The sequence below is a fragment of the Cajanus cajan genome, chromosome 2, assembly GCF_000230855.2.
Source record: "Cajanus cajan strain Asha chromosome 2, NIPB_CcT2T_4, whole genome shotgun sequence".
Taxonomy (NCBI): Eukaryota; Viridiplantae; Streptophyta; class Magnoliopsida; order Fabales; family Fabaceae; genus Cajanus; species Cajanus cajan.
The window spans coordinates 7,278,294-7,299,726 of NC_138518.1; the positions used below are offsets into that span (position 1 = coordinate 7,278,294).

Below are 21,433 nucleotides of genomic sequence, written 5' to 3' on the forward strand. Positions count from 1 at the left end.
TATTATAAGGTTAACTTTTTAAAATTATTATTTTCTTTCATATATTTATTAGTTTTTCTTAATTTATGTAAAATAAATTAGAATGATACTTATTATGAAATAAAGAAAATTTCAAATACTAATACTTCAACCAAACTCATATATAAAAATATATATATTAAGAAAATTAGTTAAATTCATTTAATTTTATTGATTTCATATAAAAATTAAACTTTATTTCTTATATTATCCTTAATAATATTTATTGAAAATAATAATTATATTTAATTTAATAAATATTTTTAAAATGATAATATTAAATAAGATAAGTTAGGTAAATTTTACTTATATTTAAATTTAATTATTTTTTATATTTTTGTACTTTTATATATGAATACAGAGAATACCTATCACATATTTTTTTTTTCAAAGATTCAAAATCCAATCCACGATTTACGCAAATTATTTTCGTGTCACTTGTAAAAATACAACCTTGCTCGTTGTTAATTCTACTACCATTATAATATAATAAGCAAATGAAAGACATTTTCAAAATTAAAATAAAAATATGCAAAATTAATATACGAATATGATAATAAAGAGAAGAGTAGCAAAACTATCATAACATCAGTCGAAGATTTATAGAATGCATAATGGTCGAAGCCAGCAACTCATTCATCTATATATAACAAAACTTTTGAATGATAAACGTTATCCCTGATGACGTTTTCATAGTCAAAGAAAAACTATGTGTCAGTCCCTAATGGTTCAGAGAGGCACATTAGGTTCAGAGAGGGTAGTGGTGCAGAGAGGCAGAGTCAAACAAAAAATGCCACTGGTACTGACATTTTCAGTTATTTATGAAAAACAACTGAAAACGTCAATACCAGTGACGTTTTCAGTGTATTTTTTTTAGCTGAACTGAAAACGTCAATGATACTGACATTTTCAGTTGTTTTTTTAAACGTGTGAACAGTACAAACTCGTTACTTAGATTGACGCTTTCCACAAATCGTCACTCATCCTGACGCTTTCTTCATCCTACGTGTCCAAAATTATTTATTTTAGTAAATAAATTTTCTATTAATTTATTTTAGAAATTTTTTTTTTTTTATATTTATTCTGGTTCTTAAGCCAAGGAAAACACCAAACACATGCTATTCTCAATTTCAGATGCAAAGTATATAGCCTAAAAAAAATTACAAATAAATTTGGATTAGAAAAATAACCCGAAACGATTTAGTGCATGTTTAAATTCGTGTCACTAATTCATATTTTGACAAATTTGATGAAGAAGTACGAAATAATTATTTCTTATTTTCACGTTTTTTTACGGAACCGAGTTCACTGAACATGAATCCAAACACACACAAACACATTTGATGAAGAAGTACGAAATGATTATTTCTTATTTTCACGTTTTTTACGGGAACCGAGTCCACTAAACATGAATCCAAACACACACAAACACACATAATGTAGTAATGCATGATTTCAGTATCCAATGCTTTTTGTGCGGACCCCCTCGACAAATCACATAAATTGACTTTTAACCACTCAAATTTATTAATACTGCCATTGCTTCTTCAGCTTATCTTAAGGTGGAGCCCAAAAGCACAAATTTTGTTCGCTTTTATAAAAGGAAAAAAAGTTAAAAAGTAATTTCACGTTCTATATTTCTTTAAAGAAATTTAAAAATTATTCCGTATTTAATTTTTGAATTTTAAGATTTTAGATTTTAATCTTGATGCTATATAAAAATAATTAATTTTTAATATTATTTTCTATTATTTAAAAATTTAAGAATAAAATAATTTAAAATTTGTATACACGAAAATAGGAAATTATTTATATATATAAATATATATTACTAATTAATTGTTTAATTTTGACTAATCTTATAATATTTTTATTATCTTAAGATCAAATAATATATATATATATATATATATATATTCAAAATGGTATTTTTAAAAATATCATTAAATAAATATAAATAATTAAATTTTATTTTTCTTGAAAATGCTTTTTATCATATAAAAGAGAATAAAGGGAATATTCGATTTTTATTATATTATTTCTGATTAATCTCTACAAAACTTCTCCACCTCTGCCCCTCTTCTTTGTCAAGTCTCGGTACAACCAACAATTTTCGTGTTTTTTATTATAAAATATTAAACAAAAAATGGGGAAAGTTTCGGTATACTAAATCCTAAATCCATCCATGAATATTCTCACATAAAATAGATTAAGAATCTAAGTTAGATTCTTCTATTTAAAAAAATATATGATTTTTAAAATTCTATATAATATAGAGACATATAAAAAGTACATTAAAAATTCAAAATATATATTTTTTCTAGTTCTACCTCTATAAATTTGAACATGAAGTCGTGAAAAGAAATGTCATATTTATAATATTTATAAGTGTAAATGGGAAATTTTTACGTAAATAATATTTTTTAAAAGAAAAATTACAAAACTGACACCTGTGCAAGTTTATTTACAGGACTAGAACGGTTTATTGTTCATGCTCAGAATTCGGTTCTCCGGGAACCGAATTCTGAACTTTAAACTTTTTTTTTTCTTTTCAAAATTCGGTTCCCGGGGAACCGAATTTTGAGTTATTTTAAATTTTTTTTTCGTGTTTCTGGTCCATTTTTGGCAAATGTTGGAAGTGAAACTGCCCGTTCCGGAAGCAGAACGGGTCGTTCTGCTTAAATACACAGAGTCTCTTTTTTGAAATTAAAATGGGTCGAGAATGGCCCGTTCCAGAATAAAAATTTAAACAATTTTTTTGAACCTGGAACGGCCTTGGAACGGCCCATTCCAAAAGACGTTTTTAGGAATCAAAACGTATTTTGGAACGGGTCGTTCTGGTTTTGGAACGGGCCGTCCTGGTTTTGGAATGGAACGTTCTGGTTTTGGAACGGCCCGTTCTGGGCAAACAGTGAAAACGCTAATTTTTCTATAAATATAAGAAGACCAGCATTTTATTAATTAATTTTTATTAGATATTTGTGTAAAAAAAATTGCCGACCATACACATAATTAGATTTTTAATAAATAATATATAAGTTAATAGGTTCAAAGAAGTATTTTACCTTTTTTTACAAATTCTATTCATAATAATTATCTTGTATATTTCACGAATCCTGATTAATTGATATTATTATAATTTTTATGTTAACAATACACTAAAAATTAAAATTTACTATCAGAATTCAAAACTATAACTTCATCCCAAATTTAATCCTTTAAAGTTAATTCACTTGGATCAAGAAATATCCAATGAATGTGAGTGAGGACTAAAAATTTATTGCTTAATATCCCATTATTTTGACTTTATTATCTTTTTTTTTGTAAAAAAAACGTGAATAGTTGATGGATAAAATGCTTATTAGATAGGAGTATAATTGAGTAAAAAGATATTAATTAGACCGTAAAATTCTAATGATATTTCTTTATAAATAAAAGAATGTTAAAATGGCCAAAAGTTTAAGATGAGTGAAATAATATTTAATATTAATGCCTAGAAGTTAAGAAACATTTAATATCAGTTATAAATAATATATTTAGACAACCACTTAAGAAAATATCTTACGCTTAAAACGTACAATTATCCATGAACTATAAGGAATATATTCTCTCCAATAATATAATTATCGGATAAAATTTTAACTATTCTTTCAATTTTATTAAAATAATATATTTTGTTATAAATTAAATTTAAAAAATTAAGGGTCAAATTATCACACTTCACCGTCTCAAGTGTTCTCTCCGATAGGAAAATTTCTCGTCCGTCAAGCATAGTTTAAAATAATCTCAATTAATATTTATATTATACTTTGCGACTTGAAATTATTGAGATTTGAAATTTATAAAACATTAATTACTTTGAAATAAAAATTAAAGACTAAAACACTAAAAGTTTTGAAAAGGAAGAAATAAGAGTAATTGTAGGATTAAATATGAATGTTAAGAGAGGTACCTATGAAATTAATTTTTATTAGATATTTGTGTAAAAAAACATTCCCAGCATTTTTACTGTTTGCCCAGAACGGGCCGTTCCAAAACCAGAACGGCCCGTTCCAAACCACGTTCTAATTCCTAAAAACGTCTTTCGGAACGGGCCGTTCCAAGGCCGTTCCAGATTCAAAAAAATGTTTAAATTTCTATTCTGGAACGGGCCGTTCTTGGCCCGTTTTAATTTAAAAAAAAAAACTCTGTGTCTTTAAGCAGAACGGCCCGTTCTGCTTCCGGAACGGGCCGTTCCACTTCCAACATTTGCCCAAAATGGGCCAGAAACACGAAAAAAAAAATTTAAAATAACTCAGAATTCAGTTTCTCGGGAACCGAATTCCGAGAAGAAAAAAAAAAGTTTGAAGCTCAGAATTCGGTTTCCGGGAAATCGAATTCCGAGCATGAACAGTAAACCGTTTTATTCCTGTAAATAAACTTGCACATGTGTCATTTTTGTAATTTTTCTTTTAAAAAATATTATTTACGTAAAAATTTCGTGTAAATGGTCCATGGGCTTGGCCATACCCAACTGAAACTCTGTTTATTCATTTAATATTGATGTTAAATGCTTACCAGCCAGTCAGCCACAAAGTCGTGTCGAAATGATTCACAAATTTATTTCAAAGGTACATAGACAGTTACGTATCCAAAGTGGAAGAGTTGGATATTTTAATTCATTTTTAGGATTAGTTATCTTAAAATGTCTATGCACTCTTTAAAACCTCAACATCTTTTGCAAAAAAATTAAATTAAATTAAATTAAAGCAAACTGAATGAATAAAGAATAATGTTAAACTTATATCTGAATATCTTACCACTCATTCTCATTCTATTTATTCTCTCTATCGCTTTCCAACATCTCCTCACATCATTTTTTTTTTTTTTGGATATCATCACATCTCATATTATATCTATTTTCTCTCACTTCTCTCTATCCATTTTTTCATCACATGACATATTAATATATATTATTTTCTCTCTGGCCAATGGGTCCTCGAGGTGCATTCTTCATAAAGAGGTGTACTATTTAACTTTTTATTCAATATAATAATATATAAATGTAATAATTCACTCGGAGGTGACAGATCCGACAGCCACATGGATAAAACATTTATCAATAAGTTCAATCTTATACTATAAATATATCAGACATATAGATTATAATAATACATATTGGTCGAGTATCATCGGCTTGGACCTTAACTTGATAAAACCAAACCTTATCATCTCAGCCCACCACACAAAAATGGATAAGCAAAGCACAACAAGCAAAGCACACTGTTTGGTGTTAGCATATCCAGGACAAGGCCACATCAACCCCATGATTCAATTCTCCAAGCTATTGGAACATCAAGGGGTGAGAATAACTTTTGCAACAACTCGTTTCTACTCCAAGAATTCGCTAAAGGTACCTCCTTCTATGGCACTCGAAACCATTTCTGATGGGTTCGACGACGTTAGGCCCACACAGGGCGAGGCCAGCAAAGCCTACGTAGATCGGTTTTGCCAAGTTGGGCAAGAAACTTTTGCTGAACTTCTCGAGAAACTTAGTGAATCGAAAAACCATGTTGATTGTGTTGTTTATGACTCGTTCATGGCTTGGGCACTAGATGTTGCCAAGAGGTTTGGAATAGTTGGAGCTGCTTATCTCACTCAAAATATGACTGTGAATAATATATACTATCACGTTCAGTTGGGAAAGTTGCGTGCTCCTCTCACAGAGCATGAGATTTCACTCCCTAAGTTGCCTAAGCTTCAACACGAGGACATGCCATCTTTTTTCTTTACGGATGCACAAGATCCAACTCCCCTTGATTTTGTTGTGTCTCAGTTCTCCAATATCGACAAAGCTGATTGGATCCTGTGCAATACGTTCTACGAACTGGATAAAGAGGTAATTATCAAGAAGATACTAATTAAATTTATATATGTTCTATATAGGATTAATAGTATTTTTAGTTACTAAAGAAAAATGAGTTACTTTTCATTTTAGTGCCAAATTTTTACTTTTAAATTAATACATTTGTTTTAAATATCGTAACTAAAATTACATGACTTGTTTTTTTTGAGATAATAAATACCCAGCAACACCCACACCACATGTTTTTATTATTGACTATATAAAATTTATTAAAAATCTCAAATTTTGTGAACTTTACATCTCATTTAATAAGTCTATTACTCTATTTCCTGATTTAGTGGTAGGATCTAATATAATTTGTGATTTTTAACTAATAATAAAAAAGTGTTAGAGAAAGTATTATTAACAATTTTCATATGTATTTAGTATGATTTGACCCTGAACTAATAAATATAATAACTTTTACTTAGGTGAAAATTTGGTACATGCTTAGTGCATACATAAACTAGCTCGTTTATATTTTTAATTTTAGCATGTAATGTTCTGTTATTAATAATTTTTTTATTAGATTATAGATTGGTTCATGGAGATTTGGCCAAAATTTAGGGCCATAGGACCAAACATACCATCTATGTTCTTAGACAAGAGATATGAAGATGACGAAGATTATGGAATCAAGAGTGATGAATGCGTGGAATGGCTAAATGATAAGTCGAAAGGGTCTGTTGTTTATGTATCATTTGGGAGTATAGCTTCTTTTGGTGAGAAGCAAATGGAGGAAGTGGCTTGTTGTTTGAGAGAGTGCTCGAGTTACTTCTTGTGGGTAGTTAGAGCTTCGGAAGAGAATAAACTCCCTAAAGATTTTGAGAAAATATCAACGAAAGGGTTGGTAGTGACATGGTGCTCCCAACTAAAAGTTCTAGCTCACGAGGCTATAGGATGCTTTGTCACACATGGTGGCTGGAATTCCACATTAGAAACTTTATGTTTAGGAGTCCCCACAATTGTAATACCATATTGGTCAGATCAATGTACGAATGCAAAGCTTATGAAAGATGTTTGGAAGATCGGAATTAAGGCTCCAGTTGATGACAACAAGATTGTGCAACGAGAGGCACTTAAGCACTGCATAGAGGAAGTAATGAAGAGTGAAAAAGGCAAAGAGATGAAGAACAATGTCCTTCAATGGAAGACTTTGGCTAAAAAAGCCACCGGTGAGGGTGGAAGTTCTTATAAAAATATTTTAGAATTTACGAATAGCTTGTTTCAGTCATAAATTTAATGCCTTAATTACGAATGACTTGTTTCAGTCATAAAATAGTTCTGTTGTTTGCTGCAATTAGTAAGTCGATTGGGTTCTTTTGCTGCATCATGTGTTGGATAGTATTAGTCTTGGTTTTACTAGCTGGTCTGATTTGGACGGCTAGTTTTGGACTTTTGTACTAGAGTTCCTCTTTATTTTGTGTCTTGTTTACTTTTTCTTAATCTTTCCTGTACTGTTCTTTTGTGAGTCTAGTTTGACTCCATACATCTTAATAAATAATAGCACACCTGTGTTTTTTAAAAAAAAAAATTATAATTTACATATATGGATAACACATAAAAAAAAAACAGTTTGTCCTATTCATTTTCAATAGATTTTAAACGTAATGCACCTGATTCTTTAAGTATACATATATGCATAGTTTTAAAAATCGGATCAGTCATCAAATCGGTTAAGGTACTGGGTCAGTTAATTAAAGATTGAACCGGTGAGTTACTAGTTGAATCGCATGAGTTGATTTTTATTATTTTTTAAAAAAAATATTCATGTTAAATATGCTTTATACTTATAAATTTTAATAAATTCATGTCTTATTTTAAATTTCAATTTTTCTATGTTATTTAAAATTATTTTTATTTTTATTTTGTAAAAAAATACATTAAAAAAATTACATGTTAAAATGTATATTAATACAAATTAAAAATATAAATAATATGTACATATATAATATGCTTGCAATTGATATCACAAAATAATATATGTAATATCTACATAGATATTATATTATTAAATATATAATTTAAAATTAATAATATACTATAAAAGTTATTTAAGTTATATATATTACAAACTAATACATTAGAACAAGTAGTCATTGTTATATTTAATAAGACTCTTTGTTCTTCTATTAAAAGATTCAATTTTCATTATTATTTTTGTGGTTTATGGTCCCTTAAAAAAATTAAAAAATTAAAAAAAAAGTGTGGTTGAACGGGTTTGACCCACCGGTTCACCGGTTGAACTGAAAAATTGACCGGTTCAATCCGGTTTGAAATGGATCGACTGCATAACCGATCTAACTTAAGATTCAGACTGGCTGGACTATCGGTTCTCGGTCCAACTAGTCCGACCGGCCAGTTCGATCCAGTTTTTAAAACACTGCATATATGGATAACACATGACGTCCATTACCATATATGATGTATTTTAAGTAATTTTTTTTATGTGTACTTATTTATTTTCCCTCTTAATATGAATGACATTAATTTATATCGAACATATATTCTCAATTTTCTTTGAAAACCTAATTTAATTAGTGTTATATGTAGTGCTTTCTTTTTAAAAAAAATGTTATGTAGTGCAATAAAGATACGATAATGTTCATTTAAATTGTTAGATAAATGATATTTGATTATAAAATTAAATGAATTTAATTATTTGTGAATATTTGAATTTTGACTCATTCATTTCTTTAAATACTACTATGACAAAGATATTCTATGTTGATTAGATTGAACATTTTATGTGGAACTTGAACGTGATATAGATCTCGACAATAAAGAATGCTCACATATTCTATGACAAGTTAACATGCGGTATAAAAAGTTTATTTTTTTTATGTCGAGTGATCAACGTCCATCGTAGTATGAGTACTAAATGTGATGATTTAATAACATTGATACCCACATTCGATGACAGATGTGACCTTACCTGTAACATTCTATGATAGGTATGGTCACACTTAACATAAAATATACATTATTTTAATATTATATTTTTATTTTGAATTTTTAATCTTGTACATCAAAAATACATTTCAGATAGTTCAATACATGTTGATGTTCGTTTCAATATAACCTAGAAATCCGTTAGAAAATAATATTTTTGCATTAATGTAATTAGATCAACAAAATATATTCAATCTTAAGTCATGATGAATTATTTATCAAGTTAAATTTAATATTTTTTAAAGGTTAATTTGATATTAATAATTTGTGAGTTACTTCTTGATATATATGCACCAAAATAATTGTCAATTTTATTTATTATATTTAATTAGAAAATATTATTATATTATTTTTAGAGTCATATTTTTAACACTTAGGGTTGTTTACGTTTGTAACTAAACTTAATTTAAATAACTATTATACGAGAAAACTTAAATTTATACATAAAAAAATTAATTGAATAAATTTACGTGATTGTATAAATTTTACTATTTAGTAGGTATTTCAACTAAAAAATATACTATATATATTGTGAATCTAACAATATAAGCACACATTAAAGTGAGGAAACTATCACGAATTTACACTATGCAAAGAAATCTTATGAACCATTGATTGCTCTCATCTCAATTCTCAATGTATATATGATGGGAATTTGTGAAGTTGAAAATTGAATTTCAAATTTGTTTTTGGATGAATAAAATTATTGGGTCTCGATTCTTGTCCTGTGTTTTTTTATTGGAAGGTAAAATATGGATTTTAATATTTCATAGAGCATGAAGAATTTCATATTGTAAAGTTTTGAGTTTTGAACTTTATTAATGATAGACATGTGAGCGGCTGACATAATGAATGTTGAAGTGACATTAATCTTGAAAAGATGTTAGTGCGTGGTATCACTTCAACAATTTTTGACTTTAGACTACACTTTTTATTATTCATTTACAAAAAATTGTGGCCGAAACAAGAAATAGATCATAGTTTTTACCCGTAGGTTTGACCACAATTTTAGAATTGTTGATATGAAATACTATTTTTTTTTTATGTGAGTAGATTAGTCCACAATTACATTATTTGTGATTCGTTTATCTTATAGCACATATTCTTGCTTATTCATTAGAAATATAATTGTTGCTTATACTATAATAATAATTTATTTCACTATAAGAATTTTGCAGATTAGCGAGGTAATTTAGCAAGGGATATAAATTTAAACTATTTTCTTGTTAATTAGCGAGGGACTGGCGAGAAACACAGTTCCTCTCTAATTCCTCGCTAATTAACGAGCAAATAACTTGGATTTATATCTTTTGCTAAATTCACTAAATAGTGATCATTTTACAACCAATTTTTATCTTCTCGTAAATATCCTTCATTAAAGTTAGTGCTTGTTTAGCGAGAAACTTAAGCTCTCGCAAATGCCTTGCAAATCCCTCTCCAAATTATGAGCCAAAATAAAAAGTGGATTTTTCGTCTAGCGAGATAGTTTTCTTGTCGCAAATCCCTCGCTAATGAGTTATAAGTATAGCCTTCCCAAATTCCTCGCAAATCTTTCGCAAATTAGGGAGGGAAAAGTTGTTTCGCTAATCCCTCGCAAATAAGAGATTATGTTGCTTGCAAAACCCTCACAAATGTCTCGCAAATTTAGAGAATAAGACCCTCGCAAATTGCTATTAAAACCCTTGCAAATAGATAATAAATCCCTTGCAAATTATTTTATAGTGTGTTTAGATGGATAATTTAAATAAAATAATTAATTTATTTGAAGAATTTCAAAATCTTTGAGGTGAAATACGTTATTTGGATGAAGAATTTATAAAGAATTTGAAATTCAAGTATTTGTAAAATTTCTTGAAATAGTAGAATTTCAAATTCTCGCAAAAAAGTAAGAATTTGAAATTCCTCATATTTTTTTTCTTTTTATTTCACTTATATATATTTTATCTTATCTCTTATCTCTTCATTTTTTTTAATTATTTAATATTTAAAAATATATTAAAATTATTAAATATTACCTAATATTAATTTTAAAAATTATTAAATATTTAAAAATTAGCTAATATTTATTTTTATAAAATTTAATTTAAAAATCTTAACATATAAATATATTTTTAAAACCAATTTTACCATGGTAAAATCAAATTATCATATCTAACCTGATAATTTAAAATTTAAGAAATTTGAATTGACTTATCCAAACAAAATATTTTAAGAATGATAAAGTTAAAATTCACTCGGAGGTGACAGGTCCGCCAGCCACACAGATACTTACGAAAACGTTCTATTAGAAAACGACATCTTGTGAGAAAAATAATAATAATAACAACTCAATAATATTAAAATATTTATCAATAAGTTCATTCTTACTTATACTATAAATATATTAGACATATAGATTATAATAATACATATTGGACGAGTATCATCGGCTTGGACCTTAACTTGATAAAACCAAACCTTGTCATCTCCGCCCACCAGACAAAAATGGATAAGCAAAGCACAACAAGCAAAGCACACTGTTTGGTGTTAGCATATCCAGCACAAGGCCACGTCAACCCCATGATTCAATTCTCCAAGCTATTGGAACATCAAGGGGTGAGAATAACTTTTGCAACAACTCGTTTCTACTCCAAGAATTCGCTAAAGGTACCTCCTTCTATGGCACTCGAAACCATTTCTGATGGGTTCGACGACGTTGGGCCCAAACAGGCCGGGAGCAGCAAAGCCTACGTAGATCGGTTTTGGCAAGTTGGGCAAGAAACTTTTGCTGAACTTCTTGAGAAACTTGGTGAATCGAAAAACCATGTTGATTGTGTTATTTATGACTCGTTCTTCGCTTGGGCACTAGATGTTACCAAGAGCTTTGGAATAGTTGGAGCTGCTTATCTCACTCAAAATATGACTGTGAATAATATATACTATCACGTTCAATTGGGAAAGTTGCGTGCTCCTCTCACAGAGCATGAGATTTCACTCCCTAAGTTGCCTAAGCTTCAACACGAGGACATGCCATCTTTTTTCTTTACGTATGCACAAGATCCAACTCTCTTTGATTTTGTTGTGTCTCAGTTCTCCAATATCGACAAAGCTGATTGGATCCTGTGCAATACGTTCTACGAACTGGATAAAGAGGTAATTATCAAGAAGATACTAATTAAATTTATATATGTTCTATATAGGATTAATAGTATTTTTAGTTACTAAAGAAAAATGAGTTACTTTTCATTTTAGTGCCAAATTTTTACTTTTAAATTAATACATTTGTTTTAAATATCGTAACTAAAATTACATGACTTGTTTTTTTTGAGATGAGAAATACCCAGCAACACCCACACCACATGTTTTTATTATTGACTATATAAAATTTATTAAAAATCTCAAATTTTGTGAACTTTACATCTCATTTAATAAGTCTATTACTCTATTTCCTGATTTAGTGGTAGGATCTAATATAATTTGTGATTTTTAACTAATAATAAAAAAGTGTTAGAGAAAGTATTATTAACAATTTTCATATGTATTTAGTATGATTTGACCCTGAACTAATAAATATAATAACTTTTACTTAGGTGAAAATTTGGTACATGCATAGTGCATACATATACTAGCTCGTTTATATTTTTAATTTTAGCATGTAATGTTCTGTTATTAATAATTTTTTATTAGATTATAGATTGGTTCATGGAGATTTGGCCAAAATTTAGGACCACAGGACCAAACATACCATCTATGTTCTTAGACAAGAGATATGAAGATGACGAAGATTATGGAATCACACAATTCAAGAGTGATGAATGCGTGGAATGGCTAAATGATAAGCCGAAAGGGTCTGTTGTTTATGTATCATTTGGGAGTATAGCTTCTTTTGGTGAGAAGCAAATGGAGGAAGTGGCTTGTTGTTTGAGAGAGTGCTCGAGTTACTTCTTGTCGGTAGTTAGAGCTTCGGAAGAGAATAAACTCCCTAAAGATTTTGAGAAAATATCAAAGAAAGGGTTGGTAGTGACATGGTGCTCCCAACTAAAAGTTCTAGCTCACGAGGCTATAGGATGCTTTGTCACACATGGTGGCTGGAATTCCACATTAGAAACTTTATGTTTAGGAGTCCCCACAATTGTAATACCATATTGGTCAGATCAAAATACGAATGCAAAGCTTATGAAAGATGTTTGGAAGATTGGAATTAAGGCTCCAGTTGATAACAACAAGATTGTGCAACGAGAGGCACTTAAGCACTGCATAGAGGAAGTAATGAAGAGTGAAAAAGGCAAAGAGATGAAAAACAATGTCCTTCAATGGAAGACTTTGGCTAAAAAAGCCACTGGTGAGGGTGGAAGTTCTTATAAAAATATTTTAGAATTTACGAATAGCTTGTTTCAGTCATAAATTTAATGCCTTAATTACGAATGACTTGTTTCAGTCATAAAATAGTTCTGTTGTTTGCTGCAATTACTAAGTCTATTGGGTTCTTTTGCTGCATCATGTGTTGGATGGTATTAGTCTTGGTTTTACTAGCTGGTCTGTTTTGGACGGCTAGTTTTGGACTTTTGTACTAGAGTTCCTCTTTATTTTGTGTCTTGTTTACTTTTTCTTAATCTTTCCTGTACTGTTCTGTTCTTTTGTGAGTCTAGTTTGATTCCATACATCTTAATAAATAATAGCACACCTGTGTTTTTCTTTTTAAAAAAAATTATAATTTACATGTATATATGGATAACGCATAAAAAAAATATTTTGTCCTATTCATGTTCAATAGATTTTAAACATAATGCACCTAATTCTTTAAGTATACATATATGCATAGTTTTAAAAATCGGACCGGTCATCAAATCAGTTAAGGTACTGGGTTAGTGGGTTAAAGATTGAACTGGTAGGTCACTAGTTGAATCGCATGAGTCGATTTTTATTATTTTAAAAAAAAAATATTCATATTAAATATATTTTATACTTATAAATTTTAATAAATTCATGTCTTATTTTAAATTTCAATTTTTTTATTTTATTTAAAATTATTTTTATTTTTATTTTGTAAAAATATACATAAAAAAAATTACATGTTAAACTGTATATTAATACAAATTAAAAATATAAATAATATGTACATATATAATATGCTTGCAATTGATATCAAAAAATAATATATGTAATATCTAAATAGATATTATATTATTAAATATATAATTTAAAATTAATAATATACTATAAAAGTTATTTAAGTTGTATATATTACAAACAAATACATTAGAACAAGTAGTCATTGTTATATTTAATAAGAATATTTGTTCTTCCATTAAGAGATTTAATTTTCATTATTATTTTTGTGGTTTATAGTCCCTTAAAAAAATAAAAAAATTAAAAAAGTGTGGTTGAACCGGTTTGACCCACTGGTTCACCGGTTGAACCAAAAAATTGACCGGTTCAATCCGATTTGAAACGAATCGACTGCATAACCGATCTAACTTATAATCCAGACTGGCTGGACCATCAGTTCCCGGTCCAACCGGTCCGACCGGCCAGTTCGATCAAGTTTTTAAAACACTGCATATATGGATAACACATGACGTCCATTACCATATATGATGCATTTTAAGTAATTTTTTTTTATGTGTACTTATTTATTTTCCCTCTTAATATTAATGACATTAATTTATATCGAACATATATTCTCAATTTTCTTTGAAAACCTAATTTAATTAGTGTTATATGTAGTGCTTTCTTTTTTAAAAAAATGTTATGTAGTGTAATAAAGATACTATAATGTTCATTTAAATTGTTTGATAAATGATATTTGATTATAAAATATAAATGAATTTAATTATTTGTGAATATTTGAATTTTGGCTCATTCATTTCTTTAAATACTACTATGACAAAGATATTCTATGTTGATTAGATTGAACATTTTATGTGGAACTTGAACGTGATATAGATCTCGACAATAAAGAATGTTCACATATTCTATGACAAGTTAACGCGGTATAGAAAATTTATTTCTTTTATGTCGAGTGGTCAACCTCCATCGTAGTATGAGTACCAAATGTTATGATTTAATAACATTGGTACCCACATTTGATGACAGATGTGACCTTACCTGTAATATTCTATGATAGGTATGGTCACACTTAGCATAAAATATACATTATTTTAATATTATATTTTTATTTTGAATTTTTAAACTTGTACATCAAAAATATATTTTAGATAGTTCAATAAAACATGTCGATGTTCGTTTCAATATAACCTAGAAATCCGTTAGGAAATGATATTTTTGCATTAATGTAATTAGATCAACAAAATATATTCAATCTTAAGTCATGATAAATTATTTATCAAGTTAAATTTAATATTTTTTAAAGGTTAATTTGATATTAATAATTTGTGAGTTACTTCTTGATATATATGCACCAAAATAATTGTCAATTTTATTTATTATATTTAATTAGAAAATATTGTTATATTATTTTTAGAGTCACATTTTTAACACTTAGGGTTGTTTACGTTTGTAACTAAACTTAATTTAAATAACTATTATACGAGAAAACTTAAATTTATACATAAAAAATTAATTGAATAAATTTACGTGATTGTATAAATTTTACTATTTAGTAGGTATTTCAACTAAAATATACTATATATATTGTGAATCTAACAATATAAGCACACATTAAAGTGAGGAAACTATCACGAATTTACACTATACAAAGAAATCTTATGAACCATTGATTGCTCTCATCTCAATTCTCAATGTATATATGATGGGAATTTGTGAAGTTCAAAATTGAATTTCAAATTTGTTTTTGGATGAATAAAATTATTGGGTCTCGATTATTGTCCTGTGTTTTTTCATTGGAAGGTAAAATATGGATTTTAATATTTCATAGAGCATGAAGAATTTCATATTGTAAAGTTTTGAGTTTTGAACTTTATTAATGATACACATGTGAGCGGCTGACATAATGAATGTTGAAGTGACATTAATCTTGAAAAGATGTTAGTGTGTGGTATCACTTCAACAATTTTTGACTTTAGACTACACTTTTTATTATTCATTTACAAAAAATTGTGGCCGAAACAAGAAATAGATCATAGTTTTTACCCGTAGGTTAGACCACAATTTTAGAATTGTTGATATGAAATACAACATTTTTTTATTTATTTATGTGAGTAGATTAGTCCACAATTACATTATTTGTGATTCGTTTATCTTATAGCACGTATTCTTGCTTATTCATTAGAAATATAATTGTTGCTTATACTATAACAATAATTTATTTCACTACAAAGAATTTTGCGGATTAGCAAGATAATTTAGCAAAAAATATAAATTCAAGCTATTTTCTTGTTAATTAGCGAGGGACTGGTGAGAAACACAGTTCCTCTCTAATCCCTCGCTAATTAACGAACAAATAATTTAGATTTATATCTTTTGCTAAATTCACTAAATAGTGATCATTTTACAACCAATCTTTATCTTCTCGCAAATTCTTCGTTAAAGTTAGTGTTTGTTTAGCGAGAAACTTAAGCCCTCGCAAATGCCTTGCAAATCCCTCTCCAAATTATGAGCCAAAATAAAAAAGTGGATTTTTCGTCTAGCGAGGTAGTTTTATTGTCGCAAATCCCTCGCTAATGAGTTATAAGTATAGCCTTCGTAAATTCCTCGCAAATCCTTCGCAAATTAGGGAGGGAAAAGTTGTTTCGCTAATCTCTCGCAAATAAGAGATTACGTTGCTTGCAAAACCCTCACAAATGTCTCGCAAATTTAGAGAATAAGACTCTCGCAAATTGCTATTAAATCCCTTGCAAATTTAGATAATAAATCCCTTGCAAATTGTTTTATAGTGTGTTTAGATGGGTAATTTAAATAAAGTAATTCATTTATTTGAATAATTTCAAATTCTTTGAGGTGAAATACGTTGCTTGGATGAAGAATTTATAAAGAATTTAAAATTCAAGTATTTGTAAAATTCCTTGAAATAGTAGAATTTCAAATTCTCGCAAAAAAGTAAGAATTTGAAATTCCTCATTTTTTTTCTTTTTATTTCACTTATATATATATATTTTATCTTATCTCTTTTCTCTTCATTTTTTTAATTATTTAATATTTAAAAATATTTTTAAAATTATTAAATATTACCTAATATTAATTTTAAAAATTATTAAATATTTAAAAATTAGCTAATATTTATTTTTATAAAATTTAATTTAAAAATCTTAACATATAATTATATTTTTAAAACCAATTTTACCATGGTGAAATCAAATTATCATATTCAACCTAATAATTTAAAATTTAAGAAATTTGAATTGACTTATCCAAACAAAATATTTTAAGAATGATAAAGTTAAAATTAAAATAATTCAAATAATAAGAATTTAAAATTATTTGAATTTGAAAAATTTTTCATCCAAACACACATTAAGATTATTTTCCTTATCCTCTTGTCCAATATATATATATATATATATATATATATATATATATATATATATATATATAAGCAAAACTCAATAAAATTATTGATTAAAAGATAAAATATACAAATTTTTAGACTTAATTTATTGAATAAGAAATTCAATATATAACATAATTATATTCATTAAATAACTCTTTTAAGAGTTACTTTCGAAGTAATTAAATTTTCACTTATATATATTTTTTAAAACCCACATATATTTCATCATAAATGTTAAATATAATTTATATGTTTATAATATGAATTTAGTCCGTGTATGTTTGATTTTCTTAATTTTGATAATTTAAAATATTTTTGTTTATTTTGATTTAGATATGAATATAGTCTCTGTGAGTTCATGTTTTCTTAATTTTAGTTCTTATAAATTTTTAATTTTTTTTGTCCTTATAAATATGCATTTTTTCAAATTTTAATTCTTTAAATATTATAATTTTTCTTTCACTTTAGTTCATGTAACTTCGTACTAATAACTAAAAATTAGAAGAAAAAAAATATAAACTTATACCCACTAAACTTTGAAAAAAAACCATTATAAAGATTGAAATTTGAGAAAGGATAATCTTATAAGGATTAAAAATAAATTTACAAAATTGGAAGGATGAACATTAAAAAATTGTAAATTAATATTTAGCTTATATTTCATATATAATATTTGAAAAATTAAAGTAAGCATAAATTATATATATATATATATATATATATATATATATATTAGAGTCAATTTTATCAAGATATTTTTTAATTATCATATTATATATAAAGGAAGTTTTTTTTTTCTAAATACATCACGATTTTTTTAAATTTTTTTTTGCTCAACATGTTTTTTTTTTACTTCATCTTTTTAATAAATTTAATTTAATTTACCTTCTCTCCATAACTCTCTCTTTCTATATATATATAGAGAGAGAGAAAAGGAGAGTTATGGAGAAAAGACAAATTAAATTAAATTGTATATATATATATATATATATATATATATATATATATACACGTGTGTGTGTGTTATGGAGACTGATTTGTTGCTGGCTTAGGAATGGCAATGTGGCGAAAAGGATCTGGACTCTAATTGTTGTTGGATGGAAAAGTGAACTGCTGAATGACAAAAGGCATGGTTTCTTCATGGAAGATAACATTACGAGAGACTATAATCTTCCTTGTTTCAAGGCTGTATAATTTATATCCTTTTACACCGGGTGGATAACCAATGAATACAGTAGCTTCAGCTCTTAGGTTGAATTTGTGTCGGTCATGCTTCTGGGTGGTCGCATAACACAAAGAACCAAAAACCTTAAAGTTTCTGTAGTCAGGTTCTTTGTTATAAAGGAGTTGATAAGGGCTTCTAAGGTCTAAAACAAGCCTCAAGACAGTGGTTCAAGAGGTTCTCTACATCATTGAAGTCTCATGGTTTTATTCAATGCATAAGTGACTACTCTCTCTTCAGTTCTGGTAGTGGAAACAACATAGTTTATCTACTAGTATATGTAGATGACATAATACTAGCAGGACCATCTATCGATACTTTGCAAAAATGTCAAAATCTACTTCAAAATTTGTTTAAACTGAATGTTGTCGGAGATCTCAAGTATTTCCTTGGGTTGGAAATTGCTAAGTCAAATCAAGGCATTCACTTATGCCAAAGGAAATATACTATTCAACTTTTAGAAGACATGGGTTTTAGCAATGCAAAACCAGTTGTTGTTCCAATGGATCCAAACCAGCATTTCAACTCAACTGATGGAGAACCACTTCAAGACCTTTCTGCTTATAGAAGGCTGCTCGGAAGACTCATGTACATTAGCATATCTAGACTTGATGTTTGCTTCGCTGTAAACAAGCTAAGATAATTCATGTGCCATCCTAGGACACCACACCTTCAAGTTGTTCATCAGGTTCTACGCTACTAGAAGGAAACTCCGGGCCAAGGCATTTTTTTCTCTTCCCAATCTAAGTTCAATCTGAGTGCATATGTAGATGCAGATTGGGGAAGTTGTGTTGACAACAGAAAATCCACCACTAGTTTCTTTCATGGGAGATTCTCTTCTAACATGGAAATCAAAAAAACAAGCTACTGTATCTAGATCTTCTGGAGAAGCTGAGTATAGAGCAATTGCTTCTATTACTTCAGAATTATTATGGCTCAAACAACTCCTAAGATTCCTCCAAACTCAACCTCAAATGGTAATGGTGTTATGTGACAATATTTCAACCATATATCTGTCAACTAACCCCATCTCCCATCAAAGATCAAAACACATAGACATTGATGTCCATTTTTTCAGGGAACATGTTGAATCTGGTTTCATCAGGCTTATCCATATAACGACCCGCCGTGGTCCCTACACTTAGTGGAATCACACTAAAAACAGTGAACTAAGATAAATAATAAAATTGAATAACTTATAAATACCAAAAACATGAAAAATATATATAAATCATTAAGTTTTTAAGTATTAGGTATTTATACAGTTATCCAAAACTACTATCTCCTAGTGCCGGTCAAACACAAAACTGCTACCCAAGGTGGCAACTCTAACACGAGGATCAAAACTCCCCGTCTCGCAGCGATCACCTCAACTTCAAGCTAGCCCTGACCTGCTCCCATACCAAGTATGACCGTTGTAGTCCCACCACATGGAAACAGAAGGGTAAGCTAGAGTTTAAAAAAAATCAATCATACAATTATAGACAATAATCCATACTACACAATCATCATATTAACTATCATGCAACAAATGCATAACAATCATCATCACAAACGACCATGCAGTTCAACATAAAACCCAACTCATTCATACAGCTTAGAAGCAACTTTAATACAACAACAACAACAATATACAACTTAATATTTAATGCGTCGTCACGCATGTACAACTGGGAGATCTCCAACAACTGAAGTTGAGCAGTCTAGGTGGCATAAACCCTACCGAATCCAACATTTGACCTATCTCAACCAGGTCAGGTATAGAACAACTTTAGGAACTCCAAAGAGAACCAGGTATAGACAACAATAGTTGATTTCTCAGGTGTGCCACTTAGACTCGGAGGTCCAGTACTACTGTCAAGATAGAAGGGTTTGGGTATGAGCCTACCACGGCCTTGGCTAGCTTCACCAATCCACATGTGGAGTTAGCCCACCCACTATCCTCCAAGTACCACGCACCCTCCAGTACCTAATCAGAGACTACATCTCTAACTAGATACCTTACTCAAATTGGTCATTCAATCATGACATGGATCGACTATTTCCATGTCGCCCACACAGTACTAAGGGATTCAACTTTAAAACAACTTTCAACTTTAAAATAACTTTCAACTTTAAAATAACTTTCAACTTTAAAACAACTTTCAACTTTAAAACAACTTTCAACTTATCACCTTAGTACTATGTATCTCAACATCTGGCCGCTTGTAATCAGTATAGCTCGGCCTGGCCCCTATACTGTGGTCACTTTGTACACGTGTACCTCGACCTTGCCCACACACGGGATCAACTAAGTCCTAGAGGAGAACAACACAACGTCCACTCCAAGGGACAACTTCCCAAGGAGGGTTTTCAACAAATTGGGCTCTCAGAGCACCACAACTATCTCAATCCGCACAATGGGATGAGCAACTTCGAAAACATCTCCTCTAGTCCTAGTGATCAATAACTCATCATCACAACATCATAAGCGTAACAATTTAAACAACATACAACTTTTCAGCAATAGACAACATACAACTTTACAACAACTTACAACAATACAACTATAGACATCTTAACAGCAATAGACAACTTATAACATGCAAACAACTTAATTAAACAACTATAGTCATTACAATATCAAATTTATGCAACTTAACAACTTTATAATCATTTGCAGCAATATATCACATATTTAAAATTCATCTATAATGTCAACTTATATAAACAACATAAAAACAACTTAGTTTTACAACGTATAATATATTATCAACACACAGCATATTAACAACTTAAGCCAGCAACTACTCAATCCACACCCAACAACTTAATCAATTTACACTCTAGCTTCCCTCACCTGAAAATTGGCTCAAAATAACCAATAATTGAGAAGAAGTAGAATTCCTTGCGGAAGCTCAACCCGGAA

The 21,433-nt window shown here is 28.8% G+C and overlaps 2 protein-coding genes across 2 annotated transcripts; both read left to right on the plus strand.

Annotated features, from left to right (window-relative positions):
- The first annotated feature begins 5,161 nt into the window (after nucleotides 1-5,161).
- Nucleotides 5,162-7,411, plus strand: LOC145954123 (mogroside I-E synthase-like). The gene is made up of 2 exons (XM_083067858.1): nucleotides 5,162-5,896; nucleotides 6,432-7,411. Exons 1-2 carry the CDS (start codon nucleotides 5,249-5,251, stop codon nucleotides 7,137-7,139), a joined length of 1,356 nt encoding a protein of 451 aa, XP_082923984.1. The 5' UTR covers nucleotides 5,162-5,248; the 3' UTR covers nucleotides 7,140-7,411.
- A 3,845-nt stretch (nucleotides 7,412-11,256) lies between these two features.
- Nucleotides 11,257-13,446, plus strand: LOC109819126 (mogroside I-E synthase). Its single transcript, XM_020384733.3, has 2 exons — nucleotides 11,257-11,986; nucleotides 12,521-13,446. Exons 1-2 carry the CDS (start codon nucleotides 11,339-11,341, stop codon nucleotides 13,235-13,237), a joined length of 1,365 nt encoding a protein of 454 aa, XP_020240322.2. The 5' UTR covers nucleotides 11,257-11,338; the 3' UTR covers nucleotides 13,238-13,446.
- The last annotated feature ends 7,987 nt before the right edge of the window (nucleotides 13,447-21,433 follow it).

Excerpts from the sequence above, each read along its gene's own strand:
- LOC145954123 (XM_083067858.1), top strand. The coding sequence starts at position 5,249 with ATGGATAAGCAAAGCACAACAAGCAAAGCACACTGTTTGGTGTTAGCA. Across the intron at positions 5,897-6,431 it reads TCTACGAACTGGATAAAGAG|ATTATAGATTGGTTCATGGA; the intron begins GTAATTATCAAG and ends TTTTTTTATTAG.
- LOC109819126 (XM_020384733.3), top strand. The coding sequence starts at position 11,339 with ATGGATAAGCAAAGCACAACAAGCAAAGCACACTGTTTGGTGTTAGCA. Across the intron at positions 11,987-12,520 it reads TCTACGAACTGGATAAAGAG|ATTATAGATTGGTTCATGGA; the intron begins GTAATTATCAAG and ends ATTTTTTATTAG.